The 16,629-nt window shown below is 41.1% G+C and overlaps 1 protein-coding gene across 1 annotated transcript in view; it reads right to left on the minus strand.

Annotated features, from left to right (window-relative positions):
• LYRM4 (LYR motif containing 4) overlaps positions 1-16,629 on the minus strand; it is a 175,652-nt gene that overhangs the window by 116,708 nt on the left and 42,315 nt on the right. Inside the window, exon 2 of the mRNA XM_004432149.3 lies at positions 16,351-16,471. Coding sequence (XP_004432206.1) covers positions 16,351-16,471 — 121 coding nt within the window. The remainder of the gene's footprint in view (positions 1-16,350; positions 16,472-16,629) is intronic.

Here is a 16,629-nt window from a genome sequence, read left to right on the forward strand (position 1 = left end):
AAGAGGCTGCCAAAGGAAGATGTAGGCAATGGAAAAAGTAAGCAGTCTAACTCAGCAAAGAGTCTTTTTTGTTCAAATCTTTGGGCAAGAATTACTTGCTAAAACAGGCCTTTCCAAAGTTGTTTTGGTCACTCCACTCTCTTTATTCCTGCCCAATTCTCCCAGGAAAATACAAATAGATTGCTATAAGTTTGTATGTGTGTCAAGGCTGCCATTTGCCCCCAAAGAGAGAACTATTATATGGTTCTTATTATTGTTCCATGTTATGGATACAATTTAGTTAGCTCAAGTAAGACTTTTTGCTTTGTTGATAAAAGTTATTCCATAAATAGAGTGAATGACACTGAGCCACTACTAAGAAATGCAAGTATATATAATTCAGTCCTTTAAAATTAAAGCATATAATTCATTTGGCAATATTTTCTAGGCACTATCAGTGTGTAAGGCACTGTGGTAAGTGCAGGGATAGATACAGTCCCTGTCCTCAAGGAGACAAGGATAAAAAACCCTAATAAACCAAGAAGCCACATGTGCAACTCTCATTACTTGTCTACCTCTACGTAGGCATGTGTTTGAACATGGGCACATGAAGTCTGCTCTTCATCTGTCATTAGAAAACAAGTTCCTCAGGTACTGACCATTACTAGCTCCCTCTGCCTCCACTTTGGTAACTCATTCCAGTGGATACTCAATAATGCTTAGGAATAGATGAGTGTTACAGAAATCTAAGGAAGATCTCACCCAAGCTCTGTTAAGACATGCCTTGTTGATCAGTCACTGTTCTCTGTATATGAGCATGGATGAAAAGACACTGTGGAATCAGATCTTTCTACCTGTACAATCTGCTCTGCTTGCTAGGCCTCCTAAGGGCTCCTGGTTCTGCTTTCGAACTCTGTTCTGAATTTGAGGATACCTTTATTTATTCAAGTTAAGGCACTCCCAGTTTTTACTTGCAAACACCAACTTGCCCTACCTGCTATTTTTATTTTCCTGTAGCCTTTCTTCATTTCATTGCCTAGCAGTCTGCAATGTGATGGGAACATTTAAAATAAGGAAGAAAGATTATGCAGACTGAATTTCCCTTTTGCCCTCCCAGTTCTATTTGGTGGATATACTTTTATTGGTATGTGATAAATATTTCATACAGAAACTGTCACTTGGAATTTAGTTTTCACGGTTCCACTGAAAAGCACTTGGGAAAGTCAGGCCTATATTATAACAAGTACCATATGCCAAGAGCCTGCAGATTAGCCAAGCCTCTAGAGCCAGCACAGAGGAGACTGGAGAACAGAAGTGCCTGAAAGAGGAACCAGCAGCCACTCCCTTTATGCACATCTAGGGGTCTGAAACCAAACTGGTGCACAGCTCCATTATTTTAGCACTTCAGTTTTTAAAAGAAGTATGGAAAAAACAATTTGAAGCATGGATGAAGCTGCAACTATCTTTCATTTACTGAATATTTACAATGGGCCAAGCACGGTGCTGAGTGATTTATAAACATACTTCTTACTTTCCTACAAAATGTAAACACTTATGCCTATTTTACAGAACAGGAAAATGAGTTCCACTGGAAGTCATTTTTCTGAATTCATAAAGGTAGGGAGTGACAACCAAGATTTAAAACTACTCTTATCTGACTCCTGAATCCTCTGCCTTTCATGCTTCAGAAAATACAAATATAGAGAGTTCAATAGCCTTATTTCATATTGTTGGAATTCACCTCATCGGATCCTCTCTTGTTTTCAGCTTATTGTGGCAGAGCCCATATGCTAATTTCCAGAACCAGTTCATGGCATCCTTTCTGGTAAGGGAGAGGGCCACTTCCTCAGCCAAAGCAGCATTTTTAGTTTGAGAGTTGGTTAGTGAAGGTTAACTCTACTCACTGGAGAGTGGCTTTGCTGATTTCATGCGTTATCTCACTTTGTATTCACAAAGATGCCAAGAAGTACACAGGGTAGGTGTTTTTACACATTAGAAGACTACTCGTGAGAAAGGCCAAGTCTGCAGCTCATGCTGCGAGTCCGAGGCAGAGCCTGCGCTAGAACCACTCCTTCTGAGTTTCAGTTTAAAACTCTTCCTTCTGTCTTCCTGCCAAGCTATTAAGTGGTAATGGAGTGCTTACTACATCTATGAGGCACTAGGAGTACCATGGTGAACAAAAAAACAACTCTGTCTTACCAGAAGGTCAGAGGCTAAGGGCAGAGATAACTTATTACCATGTCATTGCAAAGCCATGTAATAAATGCTGTACAGTCACACTTCAGTGCTTCGGTGGCCCAGAAGACAACAAGATTTCAGCAGGCAAAAAAGCAGAAGAAGCGCATTGAGGACCTTCCCTCAGGGAGCTGGTGAATGCAGAAAGGAGTTCACTGGGGGTGCACTGTGCACCTTGTGCTGTGCTGGTCCAATGGACACGGAAGGTCTAGCCCTCAAGGATCCTGCAGCCCAGCCAAAGAGAGACTCAGTTGCTTCCAGTCATGAAGCAACTGCAATGCTGCAAAGGCAGGACATAAAGTATGACTGTGCATGGGACAGGCTCCACGTTGTACAGAAAGAAACAGGAGCACACTGTTTTCCTAATGGTTGCCTAAGCTGCCTGGAATAGAAACAAGAGTGATCAATGTCTTGTAGAAAAAGATGGGCTCAGTTTTAAAAGATATGTCCAGTAGGAAAAATACTTAATATTATGAAAAACATTGACAGTTATACAGACAGCTGCAAGTTTTAAATAATAGCTGAAGAGTTATTGAAAAAACAAAACACTAAGTCTGGCACTGCTAAGTTAGAACCTGGATCAAAAGTAAGAGAAAAATCTAATTTTGCTTTCTTCTGGTCTCCCCTTCCTCAACCCACTCCTCAGAAGGTCTGCTGAGTCCCAGTGAAGAAAACCTCATTAGTAAATGAGGTATCTATGATCTGTCACCTGTATGAAAGGGCAGCTTCTGTTCACAGTTCACAGGCCCCCGAAGTCACCATGATCTGTGTAACATTTTTGCCACCACTGGGTGTTAAAAGCTTTTTACAAAGTATAGCCAAGGGCTTTTCTCGAATTGGTCCTGCTGCTGAGGCTGACTGTGAAGAAACAACATTATGTAACTCAGCATTACATAACCCAGTTACTCCCCCATGCTCCACAAAACATGCTGTCTGTAAGATCTGGGTAGTCAAGTTTTCCTTTTCAAGTCAATTCAGTAAATAGAGGTCAGTGACATAATTCACCCTTGGTCAAAATCCAACATTCACAGGTATGTTTCTGGGACCTAACAATCATTATCAATTATTTTTCAGAATCGAAAACATCAGGCATGAAAGGGACCTTAGAGACCCATAGTGGGACCCTCTTCTCACCACAGGAGGAAGCTGGTATATGACTGCCTGCCAGCTGGTAGGGAGGTAGGAGCAGAACCCAGGTCTGCTGGTTCCTGGGCCAGCCAGCGTTCACTGATTGAGTATTGAGCACTATGGCACGTCTACCTCTGTGTAGGCAATTCTGAAACACACTCACTTATTAGTGACATGGAATAACTTCATGAAAGAAAACCCAAATCCAATCTCAACAAGGCAGTTAAACTTAAGTCTGTTAAATACAGCAGATTCATAAAAAAATTCTTGTGCTATTACGATCTTGGAAACCAATACGCCCAATTCCTAATTTTTACAGATGAGGCCTAACGGGTCATGGACTCTGGTGATGCTATCATGATAGACTCTGAAGGGGAGTCCATGTGACCTTTCGGTTGGTACTATTTTTATATTAAGGAGGTGAGATGGGTGCGGAGAAGAGAAGTACTTCTTAGGCTCTAAGAAGTGGAAATGTTTGAAGAAAAGGAAAATATTTAAAATACTGATTTAATTGTGCACTAGCATTATTTAATAAAACTAGGATTATTAAGGACCACAACTTAGAGAATTTTTAGAGTCTTTTGATTATTTATACCCGACCAATCCATGAAATGACAGCCTTAATTACCAGATTGGGGAAGAGATAAAATTTCTGACACATCATTTGATTCTGGTATTTCAAAAACACAGCAAGTACAAAACTAACATTAACTTAAGACTGGTATTCCTTTGCCTGTAGTAGAAAAATTGAATGATGATAATGTTTTAAGAGAGATAAAATATCATTAAATATATGACCAAGGATAGAGAGCTACCTAGTAAGTGTTAGGACTTAAATTTAGGTGTATCTTGCTCAAAATCTCTTATCTATCACTCGTATTAGGTCTCTGAATAGAACAAAAATATTTTTTTAGACTGACAGATGTTCAATTACGAGAAATCTTCCCAACAGCACCAATGAAACTATCCTTCATATATGTGTGTGTGTATATATATATATAGATAGATAAAACCCATCAAATTTGAAAAAATGCAACTGCAGACATCAAGTGCTCAGGAAATGAGTACATGTTCTCATATACACACTGGGCATGGGGGGGTCATTACCTCCTTGCCACCTCAGAGGATGTGGTACAGAAACACAAATTAACATAAACAGGGGTGACCCCTTTCTACGGCCCTTCCTAAAAGATGTGACATTGTTCCTTTGTCATCTGGGGAGAAGATCTCCTGCAAAAGCAGGACTGGAATTAACTTTGATTACTTGAAAGGACAAGCCAAGCCCTTCCTAAAAGATGTGACATTGTTCCTTTGTCATCTGGGGAGAAGATCTTCTGCAAAAGCAGGACTGGAATTAACTTTGATTACTTGAAAGGACAAGCCAAGCGGTAAAGCATCAAAAGGTTTCCACTGAAGGGCACTTCAGTGATAGCTTGTCAGGAAAAGCACAATTGGAGCTGCAACCTTCAGATCTATGGGGAGATTCTGAGCAAACACTTCTTAAATAAGGTGGCTGAACTTTAACATTTTCAGACTGTGGTTTTTGTATCTTTTTTTTCTTTTGAAGGCAGAGAGAGTGAGAGAGTTTTTTGAGAAATGATAAAGGAGTCCAGCTCCTAGGGATAAACTATTCATGAGCCTACAGAAGGTAAGCTGTTATCTTCTAATAAGAGTTCTAAATGAACAATTAGAAAAAGAAACACACATCTTGCTTTCTCTTAGCTCCAACATCTTGTTTACCTTCTGTTAAGTTAAGGCCGCCCACAGTGTGAACCCTCTTCTAAGAACTGGCTAAAAAGTGAGAATAGATGTGGGCCCACCATTCTCCTAATTGTATGTCCTTGGGAAAATTATTCAAACATGCCAAGTCTGAATTTCCTCATCGGACACATGAGGAAAATAGTATCTTTCTCACAAGGCTGTTAGGAGAAACTGAGCGAAATGCTTGGCACATAGTGTTGGTGCATAAAGAGGGCACAATGAACCAACACTAAGAACAAGCACATATTATCATCACCGTCATCTTCATTAAGTAAATTTTCTCTTTACAGATGTGGTAAATAAGGCAAATAAACAATGTGCCCTAGATCACACAGTAAGTTACTATCAGAGCTGAGATGGGAACTTCCACCTCTTGTCTATGAGATCAACGTACTTTCTGCTCCAGAGGTGATGATATCTACTTCCACTTTAGATGCTTCAGTAACAAAAATAGTTCTTCAAGGAATTCAAGAGTGAACAGGTATAGTGGACTAGATGAGAGAATAATAATAAAAATTCCCAAATGAAACTCATGCAAAGCTTTCTATAAATGGCATTACTACTGCCTTCTTCAGGAGCTCTTTTGAACATGGAAATACGCAAAAAAACTCTATTATTGTATATGAAAAATGCAGAAGTAGATAGGCTTCTTCCAGAAAGGAAATGGAATCTTGTTTTATGCATTTCAACCTTGGAAGAATCAAGCAAATTTGATGGGCACTCTCCAACTGAGAGGCATTTTTCCTACAGGAATGACAACTGTGGAAATACTATTGCTCCAGACTTGAGGATTTACTGGGATTTCTAGAAAAAGCAGTGGAGGAGGAAATTAGTTTAAATTCTTGCATGAAGAAGTCTTTTCATAGCTGCAGAGGAACCTATATATTGAACAGACTGAAAAAAATGAATGTCATACATAGGCCAAGTTAGAAAACTAAACACTCTTCTCACTGTCCTGCTTTCTTAAACTTTGATGGGGGCTGGAGAATTTTGCATTCATATTAAAAGAATTCATATACCCAAAAAATATAGGGTTCACTTAGGGGCTAATTCTGGTCATTGTATATAAATTCATGTTGATCTCCTGAGGATTTTTATTGAAATCCAAGACAGAGTACTTAAATCTCCTTTGCCTCTGCTTTACTATTATATTTTAAATATGTAGATTGATCCTTTGATTTAATCTTAGTTGATCTATACAGGTATAGGAGAAAGTACTACTGGGATATATATATATTTTTTTTTGATGAGGAAGATTGGCCCTGAGCTAACATCTGTTGCCAATCCTGAACTAACATCTATGACCATATGTTTTGTATGTGGGATGCCGCCACAGCATGGCTTGATGAGTGGTGTGGAGGTCTGTGCCCGGGATCTGAACCAGCAAACCCTGGGCTGCCGAAGTGGAGCGTGAGAACTTAACCACTATGCCACTGGGCTGGCCCCTGGGATATACTTTTAAACTTTATATATTTCTATTCTAAAGATTTTATTTATTTATTTATTTTTCCCCCCAAAGCCCCAGCAGATTGTTGTATGTCATAGCTGCACATCCTTCTAGTTGCTGCATGTGGGACGCGGCCTCAGCATGGCCGGAGAAGTGGTGCGTCCGTGTGCGCCTGGGATCCGAACCCAGGCCGCCAGCAGCGGAGCACGCGCACTTAACCGCTGAGCCACGGGGCCGGCCCTATATATTTCTATTTTAGTAAATGAGTGAATAGATGGGATCTAGAATGGAGAGGAGGGGTTTGTCTCCAAAAAGTCAAAATGAGAAAGAACTTCTACAAGGTTCTGATGGACCTCATAATTCCATTCTAACTTTGCCTTCAAAAAGCTTATAAAGTCAATTTATAACTATATGGCACAGAGTGGGCACTCAATAAATACCTAGGGAAAGAAACTGTGGGCATGGTATTACAAAAACTACAGTGCATTTGATTTATCTGGCAGATTGTGTTTAACGTAGCTGAGAAGCCAGCCAGGGAGCAGGGAGAAGTCATATCAAGAAGAAACTAGTGTTAACATTTAGGTGAGGCTTGAGGAAAACATTTTAATCTTTTTTTTGCCTGTCAGTTATCACATTATTGCTCTTCAACTGCTACTTCATTTTCTTTGAAAGAAAATGCTCTGCTCAGAGATATGCTCTAGTACTGGACACATATCTTCTACCAGAAAGGAAGAAAGCTAACAGCAGAGGTGCTAGCAACATTAATAAAATAATTTAATTTTCTGACTTTCCTTGAAGCAGAAAGGTTAGATCCTGAGAAGTTTTGGAATTTATGATGTATAAATACATAGGTGGCTTACAACTTTGCTCATCTGTAGTCTAAACTCTGTAGAGTTAAGATCTTTGTGAAAAATGGTCAAGGAGAGCTGAATATAGAGTAATTTATTCTAAAATGTATCAGTAAGTTTCTGCAAATAAAGAAGTAGGGGGGGATATTTATTTGAAATGTTGAACCACGGAATTTTAGAACTGGATGTAGCCTTAGAAATCACAGTATAATCCTTTGATTTTATATATAAGAAACTGAAGGCTCACAGATATAAATCCACTTCTTCAAGCTTCAAATGACTTAAGCATCCCACCCTCAAATACCAGTGTCTGAAGCATTTAATTTTATTTTTCCCAATTAAGAAAAAAAATGATGGGGCCAGCCCAGTGGCATAGTGGTTAAGTTTGTGCACTCTGCTTCAGCAGCATGGAGTTCGCAGGTTCAGATCCCCGGCGCGGACGTACACACTGCTTATCAAGCCATGCTGTGGCAGGCATCCCACATATAAAGTAGAGGAAGATGGGCACAGATGTTAGCCCAGGGCCAATCATCCTCAGCAAAAAGAGGAGGACTGGCAATGGATGTTAGCTCAGGGCTAACAACAACAAAAATGATGACTAGCTATAATTCTTTTTTTGTGGGGGGGAGGGGGAGATATTTTTTATTGTGAAAAAAAAACATAAAATTTACCATCCTATTTTCAAGAGTACAGTTCAGTACTGCTAAAAATATTCACATTGTTGTGAAACAGATCTCCAAAACTTTTTCATCCTGCAAAACTGAAACTGTACCCATGAAACAACTCCCCTTTCCCTGCTTCCCCCAGCCCCTGGCAACCACTAAACTACTTTCTGTCTCTATGAAGTTGACTACCTTAGGTACCTCACACTGAGTAGAATCATACAGTATTTGCCTTTTTGTGACCGGCTTATTTCACATAGCATCACGTCCTCAAGGTTCATCCGTGGTGTAGCATGTGTCAGAATTTCCTTCCTTTTTAAGGATGAATAGTATCCCATTGAATGTACGTACCACATTTTGTTTATCTATTCATCTGTCTGTGGAAATCTGGGTTGCTTCCACCTCCTGGCTATTGTAAACAATGTATTTAATTCTTTTCATGTATTTTAAATGCCCCTAATATAGGGATTGACTTTCCTTTACTCCATCAAAACAGCTACCAAGTAAATTTTTGAGATCCCCCAAACTATCAAAATGGTACTTAAGCTAAATGTCTACATGAGGAGAGATACAGAATCCACTATTACTTTTCCCCCAAAGGATCTAAAAAACAATCCTACCTCTTCACAGGCTACTCTAAAGGATGAGAACTGTGGGTAAGACATCAATTTAACTCAAGTTTTAACCATTGCTTAGGGCAATGGCGTGGATGTCGCGGTCACCGACAGTGAGAGAAGACAGCCATTGTTCACTAGCTTCTCATGTCAGAACAGGCACATTAAAATAGTTATTGGTGGTGTGGCCAGCCCGGTGGCGCAAGCGGTTAGGTGTGCACGCTCCGCTGCGGCGGCCCGGGGTTCGCCGTTTCAGATCCCAGGCACGCCCTGACGCACTGCTTGTCAAACCATGCTGTGCAGGCATCTCATATAAAGTGGAGGAAGATAGGCACGGATGTTGGCCCAGGGCCAGTCTTCCTCAGCAAAAAAAGAAGAGGATTGGCAGATGTTAGCACAGGGTTGATCTTCCTCACACACACACACAAAAAGTTATTGGTGAATATTTCTCTTGAATGGTCATTTAAAGACTAAACCATAAAATAGCAAATAAAAGTAAAAAATACGGTTTCAGAGACTCTCACCTACCACCACCCAAAATGCCAATAAACTGAGCAAATTTGCTTTTAGTGATCTACAAATATAATAAGTAAGTGTAAGCTGAAACACTAAAAATGCTTAATCTCACACAAACACACACACATACATACACACTCAGGTTAACAAAAATGCGTGCTACTTGTAATATCAACCCCTTCCCTGCTATCTTCAATGGCTGTACATAATGCCTACTCTTAATCACTTACAACTGCAGGTTCACAATTCTGTGTCTGATATATCCGCCATTTTAATTGCTTCATTAAAAAAAAAAACATCAGCTTAAGAATGGCCAATGTGCTATACAGTTGTCATCACTGAAAAGCTCCTGGCAAGATTGGTATGACTCCAAAACCTTCACTGTTATCCAGAATCAGAAAACATTCAGTTTATCTTCTCACTGTATAGTTACATACTACAGTAACAATACATTTCTTCATCCAAATAGTTAAGTTACAGATGAGCCTTGTTCTGTTCGATGCAGTCCTTACTTCAATACATGGCTATCCCATCCCTGGTAGGGTAACCAAACATTATTTGGATGTAAATTTAGTGCTAAATCCACTAGCCTACTTAAGTTAGTGGTTGGGAACCTCTCAATAAGAAATATTTGTTCTTTTCCTAGAGATCATGGTTTTACCCCATTAACTACTAACGAGAAGGGTCTATAAAATACACACACACAGACACCCCCCACCCCCACAATTTCTGTTACCTAGATTTGCTGCTATATGAGACTCTAGAAGAACTGAAGGGTTGCCTTCATAGGATGCCCTCTAATGAACACTGATAGCATTATATAGCTGTAAATAAACCCAAACTTTGCACAGATATATTAATTTTCACCATTAAGTTTCAAGAAAATGTTGAGACACAAGTAGGATTTTGCTGAATATTCCTGAAGTCACAGTCTTAATTCACATATTCAAGGAAATCTTGCCAAAGTACAGAAATACAGGTCTGGCAAATACTCCATTGCTGCAGCTGTAGAGTTTCTCATTCCCAACTGTCTCTTCTATTTGCTCTCCTCTCACAGACATGTGGCTATTTAGCTAGGTATATAACAAAGATTACCACTCTATTTCAAAATGCTTGGAAAATATTTTCTCTTTAATGAACACCAAATCTCTGTGAACCACACAAAGAGAGAAGGCCCCCAGGTGATGGCTGATGCTGTGGGTCTTTAGAGGACACTTTGAGTAGCAAGGTTATAGGACACAGAAGCAGTGATACAAAACCAGGGCATGCTATGGCTGTTTAAAGTCCAAAGAGGATGACACACTGCAGAACTGTAAGTGCGGGTGATTAACTGATAGTTATTCTAATTAATGCCTTATATATAGGAATCAGAAGGACTATCTTCAGAACAGCAAAATGGAAAAAAGACAAAAGCAAAGCCTGGTTGACCTTCTTGCTTCTCTTTCTGATTTGAAACACCCAAGAAGCCTTGTTTATTGTCTGAGGGCGAAAACCCTTAGGTACTTCTTTGCTGCCCAGATTGTGTGAGAGCTGTTTGCCCAATCCTACACACAGCCTAGATTCTGTGCATCATTTCTGGCACCATTTGGCATATACACAAAAGGTCTCTTCAACTTCCTGATCCCGCTTGGGAAGCAGATAGGGCAGCTAGGTTTAGTGGGGGCTAGTCCAGAACTTGCTTTCAGCATATAGGAAGAATCAAACAAGCTGCCAGGGTCAATCTGTCTTCACAGAACCATTGTGTATAAAAATAATGGGAGTTTATAGAAAGGTGGAAGAATGTCTCTGCTAGTTTTGGAACATGAGATGGATGCATGCAGATGGAAAGAGATTAGAGATTGAGAGACTAGATAACAATTTTCAAGGGGGAAGCTAGTCCAAGAATGTCAAAGAAAGAACAAGTATATACAGGCTTTTATTCAGTGGGCCCTAATTATGGAGAATGGACTTGCTCATAATGGAGGAAAAACAATCTGCCACTTCTTGAAATCAGAGTAATCCTTAGGAGCGGTGTGAAAGGCTAATAAGAAATGCTGATGCTATCTAGACTCCTTCAGAGTTGCCACAATGAAGACTAAATATCTCCTTGCATAAGGATATAAAGAATGACCTCTGAAGAGAGGCTGAGCTAGGTTGATGTGGTCCCTGATATTTATCTTGGGGACAAAATTGGGGGATGATGTAGGAATGTCTTTGTCCTTCAGTTCTTTTTTTTTTTTTTTGTGAGGAAGATCAGCCCTGAGCTAACATCCATGCTAATCCTCCTCTTTTTTTTGCTGAAGAAGACCGGCTCTGAGCTAACATCTATTGCCAATCCTCCTCCTTTTTTTTTTTCCCCCAAAGCCCCAGTAGATAGTTGTATGTCATAGCTGCACATCCTTCTAGTTGCTGTATGTGGGACGCGGCCTCAGCACGGCCGGAGAAGCGGTGCGTCGGTGCGCGCCCGGGATCTGAACCCGGGCCGCCAGTAGCGGAGCGCGTGCACTTAACCGCTAAGCCATGGGGCTGGCCCGTGTCCTTCAGTTTCTACTGACTCAGGAGCTCTTGTCCTTGAACTTCTGAGTTTGCTCTAAGGAATTAGAAGACCTGAGCTCAGGTCTGGCCACGTGGCCATGGACAAGGCATCCAGCTTTTTTGAATCCTGGTTTCTCTACTTAAAAAAGAAACAGAAGAAAATCTTTGCTCAGAGACTTCTTTAAAACTGCAAACTCTTAGCATGCTTACAGTTGTATCCCTAGTATCACAGCTGATTGAAGGGACTGAAGAAATAACTGTAAAAGCAAGGTCCACTTTAAAGAATGACTAGAAAGCAAGGAATTAGGAACAGTGTTGAGAGAGGAGAAAGTCAGATGGAGGATTTCAGTTCAAGGACTGCCTGTACGGATGTGCATATCTGGCAGCTGGAAAGCTGGCTGTGGGCTTCTCATCCCTGGAAAAGTGGTGCTGAGATGGATGTGCATCCTGGTGGATGGTCTCTGGGTCCAAGTGGAAGAGGGACTTGATATGAAGGATATTACAGTGCATGAGGGTAATGTCTCAAGATCCTCATCAGATTTCTGTTTTCCTTTCATGGTTCATTCCCTTTGAAGAGAGGGTCTGAGAAGCCAGCAAGATACCACGATTTTGGTGGCACAGAGCCCTTGACTGAGGTGTATGATCTCAGGGGCCAAACTTCATATATTCATTTAGTCCACAAATAATAAGAGCAAACTCTATGTGGGGCTGTTCTAGATACTATGGATAACAACAATAACAAGTGTTTACTACATGGCAGCATCTCTCTAAGGGCTTTACATATATTACCATAACCCATGAAGTTGGGCCTGTTACTTTTTTTTGGTGAGTAAGATCAGCCCTGAGCTAAAATCCATGCCAACTCTCCTCTTTTTGCTGAGGAAGACCGGCTCTGAGCTAACATCTATTGCCAATCCTCCTTTTTCTCCCCAAAGCCCCAGTAGATAGTGGTATGTCATAGCTGCACATCCTTCTAGTTGCTGTATGTGGGACGCGGCCTCAGCATGGCCGGGCAAGCGGTGCGTCAGTGCGCGCCAGGGATCCAAACCCGGGCTACCAGTAGCGGAGCACGCGCACTTAACCGCTAAGCCACAGGGCTGGCCCCCAAGTTGGGCCTGTTTTCATCTGCATTTTGTATTACCACCAAGAGGTTAAATGTCTGGTTCAAAGTCAAAATAGTTAGTAGGTTGAGTCAGGATGTGAACACAGGCAGGCTGGCCCCAGAGCCCACGCTCTTGCCCACCAGGCAGCGGTGACCTCCAGGTCTTCACGGAAGAGGAGAAAACAGACAAGGCAAGTAATGTTGTTTTCAGCGTTGATAAGTGCCATAAGGAAAAGTAAAGCAGGGTAAGGGGATAGAGTGAGAGAAGGAAGCAGGCTATTTTAGATAGTGTGGTCAGGGAAGCCCTCTGTGATAAGGTGAAATCTGAGTAAAAGCCTGAGTGAAAAGTGGAATCGAGCTATGGGAAGGTCTGGGGAGAGACTACTCCAGGCAGAAGTACAAAGGCTCTGAGAGGGGAACAAGCTGGGGGTGTACCAGGGAGAACAAGACAGTAACTGAAATGGTGTGAATGAGGGAGACAAGAGGAAAGAGGGCCTTTGTGGACTCATAAGGACTTTGGATTCTATGGTCAGGGTGCTATGAAGCCCCTGGAGGGTTCTCAGCAGAAGTGTAACCTGCTTTAATTTTCCTTTTAAGAAAGATCACTCTGGAGCCAGCCCTGATGGCCTAGTGGTTAAAGTTCAGTGCGCTCCACTTCGGTGGCCCAGGTTCGATTCCCGGGTGCTTGAATCACACCACTCGTCTGTCAGTAGCCACACTGTGGCAGCAGCTCACACAGAAGAACGAGAAGAATTTACAACTATATACAACTATGTATTGGGGGGTGGGGGAGGAAGAAACAGGAGGAAGATTGGCAACAGATGTTAGCTTAGGGCAAATCTTCCCCTGGGAAAAAAAATAAAGATCACTCTGGCAGCAGGTGGAGAATAGACCATTGGGGGGCAAAGAGGGAGGCAAGTTAGAAGGCTATTATAGCAGCCAGTGCAAAAAAATACAGCTGCCACTTTATTTTAAGCCTTTAGTCCAATGTTAACTTATACCAGCTTAGGGCACAGTGGCTCAGGGAGTCCACTACATCTCATAAGCTAACTATGATAAATGTTATGCTTGGATTCAGGAATAGAATTGATATGAAAGGGATGTGAATAGAAACTTCCCATCTGCTGTTGTATAATTGGCTAACTAGCTCTCCAATGGAATCAGAACGCTTTTATTTGTCAATCACATGCTGCTCTACTAGTTAATACGGAAGCCCTGGGCCTGCAAGTAGGCAGCATGTGTTTGCCACCATCAAGGAAGGTGCGCTTGCCAGGCTGTCCTGGGGAGGGCGCCCTGGCCCCAGCACATGGCCAGCAGCTCCAGTGTCTGAGTCTGTTTTGAGTGTGAATTCACCAGGGATGTCTGATGACGGCCACAGTCTATTTTTTTTTTTTTTTATTCTTCTGAAACGGTAGTTTTGGCATTTCAAACCAGGAGGTGACACAGACAATTATCTAACAGAAGAAACGGTGGCACAGATTACTTACAGGTCTCTTTTTCTAAGCAGTTTCTACTCTGAGCTAGCTTACACTAAAAGATAAAACCAGCCTGTTTTGGAGATGCTTACCAACTTCTACGTGAGAAAGTGCCAAAAAACTGAATCCCTCTAAGTTTATGCAAAATAAGGACTCAGGCTGTTTGTTTTTCCAAGTTGCAGTGCTAAAGGATCCCATAAAATTAAACCACTGATGACTGGAAAATGCCGTTGTTCTAGAGTTTTCAAAATGGCAACTGATTTATCTGCCACTATCAAAGTACACGCAAATGTGCAGATCAGTTTCTTTTCCTGACTGTCCTATTATCTTTTCATGCCTTTAGTTAAAGATCATTTCCTAGGCTTGTGCGAATGTGGCAAAGTTCTATTGCTAGGTAACTGTAGAACTCTATGAGGGTTATCAGAATCCAAAATGTTATTCTAGAAGGGATTGTTCCATTATGTAGGCAATATAACAAGACTTCTTAAATTTTAACATAAAATGAAAACAACAGTTTTTAATATCGCTTCTTTTTTGACTTCTGTTTACAGCCAAGCTTGAAGAAGGGTCAGAGATACATATATATCTTTGACAAAAATGTCATTTATTATATGACATAATGTCAGCCAAGCTGGCATCTCCTGATGATGCTCAAGAAGCCCTTTCCAAAACACTAGCAGAACTTAGGAAAATGGTAAGGGGTTTCCCTTCCACATTTTATAAACAAATTTACTGCAAATAAGAGAGAAAAACAAATGGAAGCAGAAATAGAGCTTACAGTGTGACTGTTGCTAAATCAAAGAAAAATAGTGAAAAGGATGATTTTTTAGAGGGTGAGAAAACCAATCGATAGCAGGCTACTTTAGCCTTTGACTCTCTAATTAATTTTGCAGAAAGATGGACATATCACACTGCCCAGGAGACCATGCCGTTGCACATGCTCCACTCTACCTCATGAGAAAGAGAAAAGCAAGCACAAATCAAGGTGATTCCCCAGTGCTTCTGCAAGATGAAAACAAAAACACCTTCCAGGGGCCTTTATGGGGTCAGTACCTAAGCAGCTGTGCTTTACACCATTTGCACCTGCAGATACACCTTCCGTATAGCAATAAAATTTAGGTTCATCACCAATAACGATGTCTTCAAGAAAAGGGCAACGTTATTTTCAACTATTTAAAAATACCAGGAAAAGTAGAATATATTTATACTCTTTGACATATGTCCACTATAAATGTGTAACAGATCTTATGAAGAGACAATTTTATTTTATTTTATTTTTTTTTGTGAGGAAGAGCAGCCCTGAGCTAACATCCGATGCCAATCCTCCTCTTTTTCCCTGAGGAAGATTGGCCTTGGGCTAACATCTGTGCCCATCTTCCTCTACTTTATTTATTTATTTTTTTTGTGAGGAGATCAGCCCTGTGCTAACATCTGCCAATCCTCCTCTTTTTTTGCTGAGGAAGACTGGCCCTGGGCTAACATCCGTGCCCATCTTCCTCTACTTTATATGGGACGCCACCACAGCATGGCTTGCCAAGCAGTGCGTCGGTGTGCACCCAGAATCTGAACCAGCGAACCCCGCGCTGCCACAGTGGAGCACGCGCACTTAGCTGCTTACGCCACTGGGCCGGCCCCATTCCTCTACTTTATATGGGACACCACCACAGCATGGCTTGACAAGTGGTGCGTGGGTGCGCACCTGGGATCTGAACCTGTGAATCCTGGGGCGCCAAAGCAGAGCACGCACACTTAACTGCTGTGCCACCCAGCTAGCCCCGACTAATTTTTTTTTAAAGTGTTCCATACTTAAAGCATCAGCCTTCAGTAAACTGAGAACTCAGCTTCCCAGAAGGATGCATTCTCTGGAAAGCTGATATTTTCCTTTATGTTCTCCTTGAATTCAATAACATGATAGGTCACATTTCTATGTCTATATGAGTAAAAGGAACGGAGTTTCATGATCCTGTGGTGTAAATCATAAACATCAAAAGCAGTGATGTCCAACCAAGGTGGATATGTCAAAGCTTTAAGCTCTTAATGAAAAATAGTACATCATTGAAACATCTTACCTGTCGACGAATTATTTCAAGGTCTCTTTTGGCTTTATTCACTAGAGTTTGAATTTCTACAGGATCCTTTACATTCTTATTTTCTCTGAAGGCATCTCTTATCCTCCTGACAGCATAAGTTCTAAATGAATTCAGGGAAAAAAAAGAAAAGGTGTCAGCAGTCTGAAGCTGTGCTTTTAAGTGAATTAGAAAGATTTTCCTTAGGAATTAACTGTCTGATTTTCCCCTAGGGATAATCTACTTTGATCTTTGCTCTTGGGACAGACTCATCCATTACTA

This window comes from Ceratotherium simum, chromosome 13, assembly GCF_057802395.1.
Source record: "Ceratotherium simum simum isolate JZ-2026a chromosome 13, ASM5780239v1, whole genome shotgun sequence".
NCBI lineage: Eukaryota > Metazoa > Chordata > Mammalia > Perissodactyla > Rhinocerotidae > Ceratotherium > Ceratotherium simum.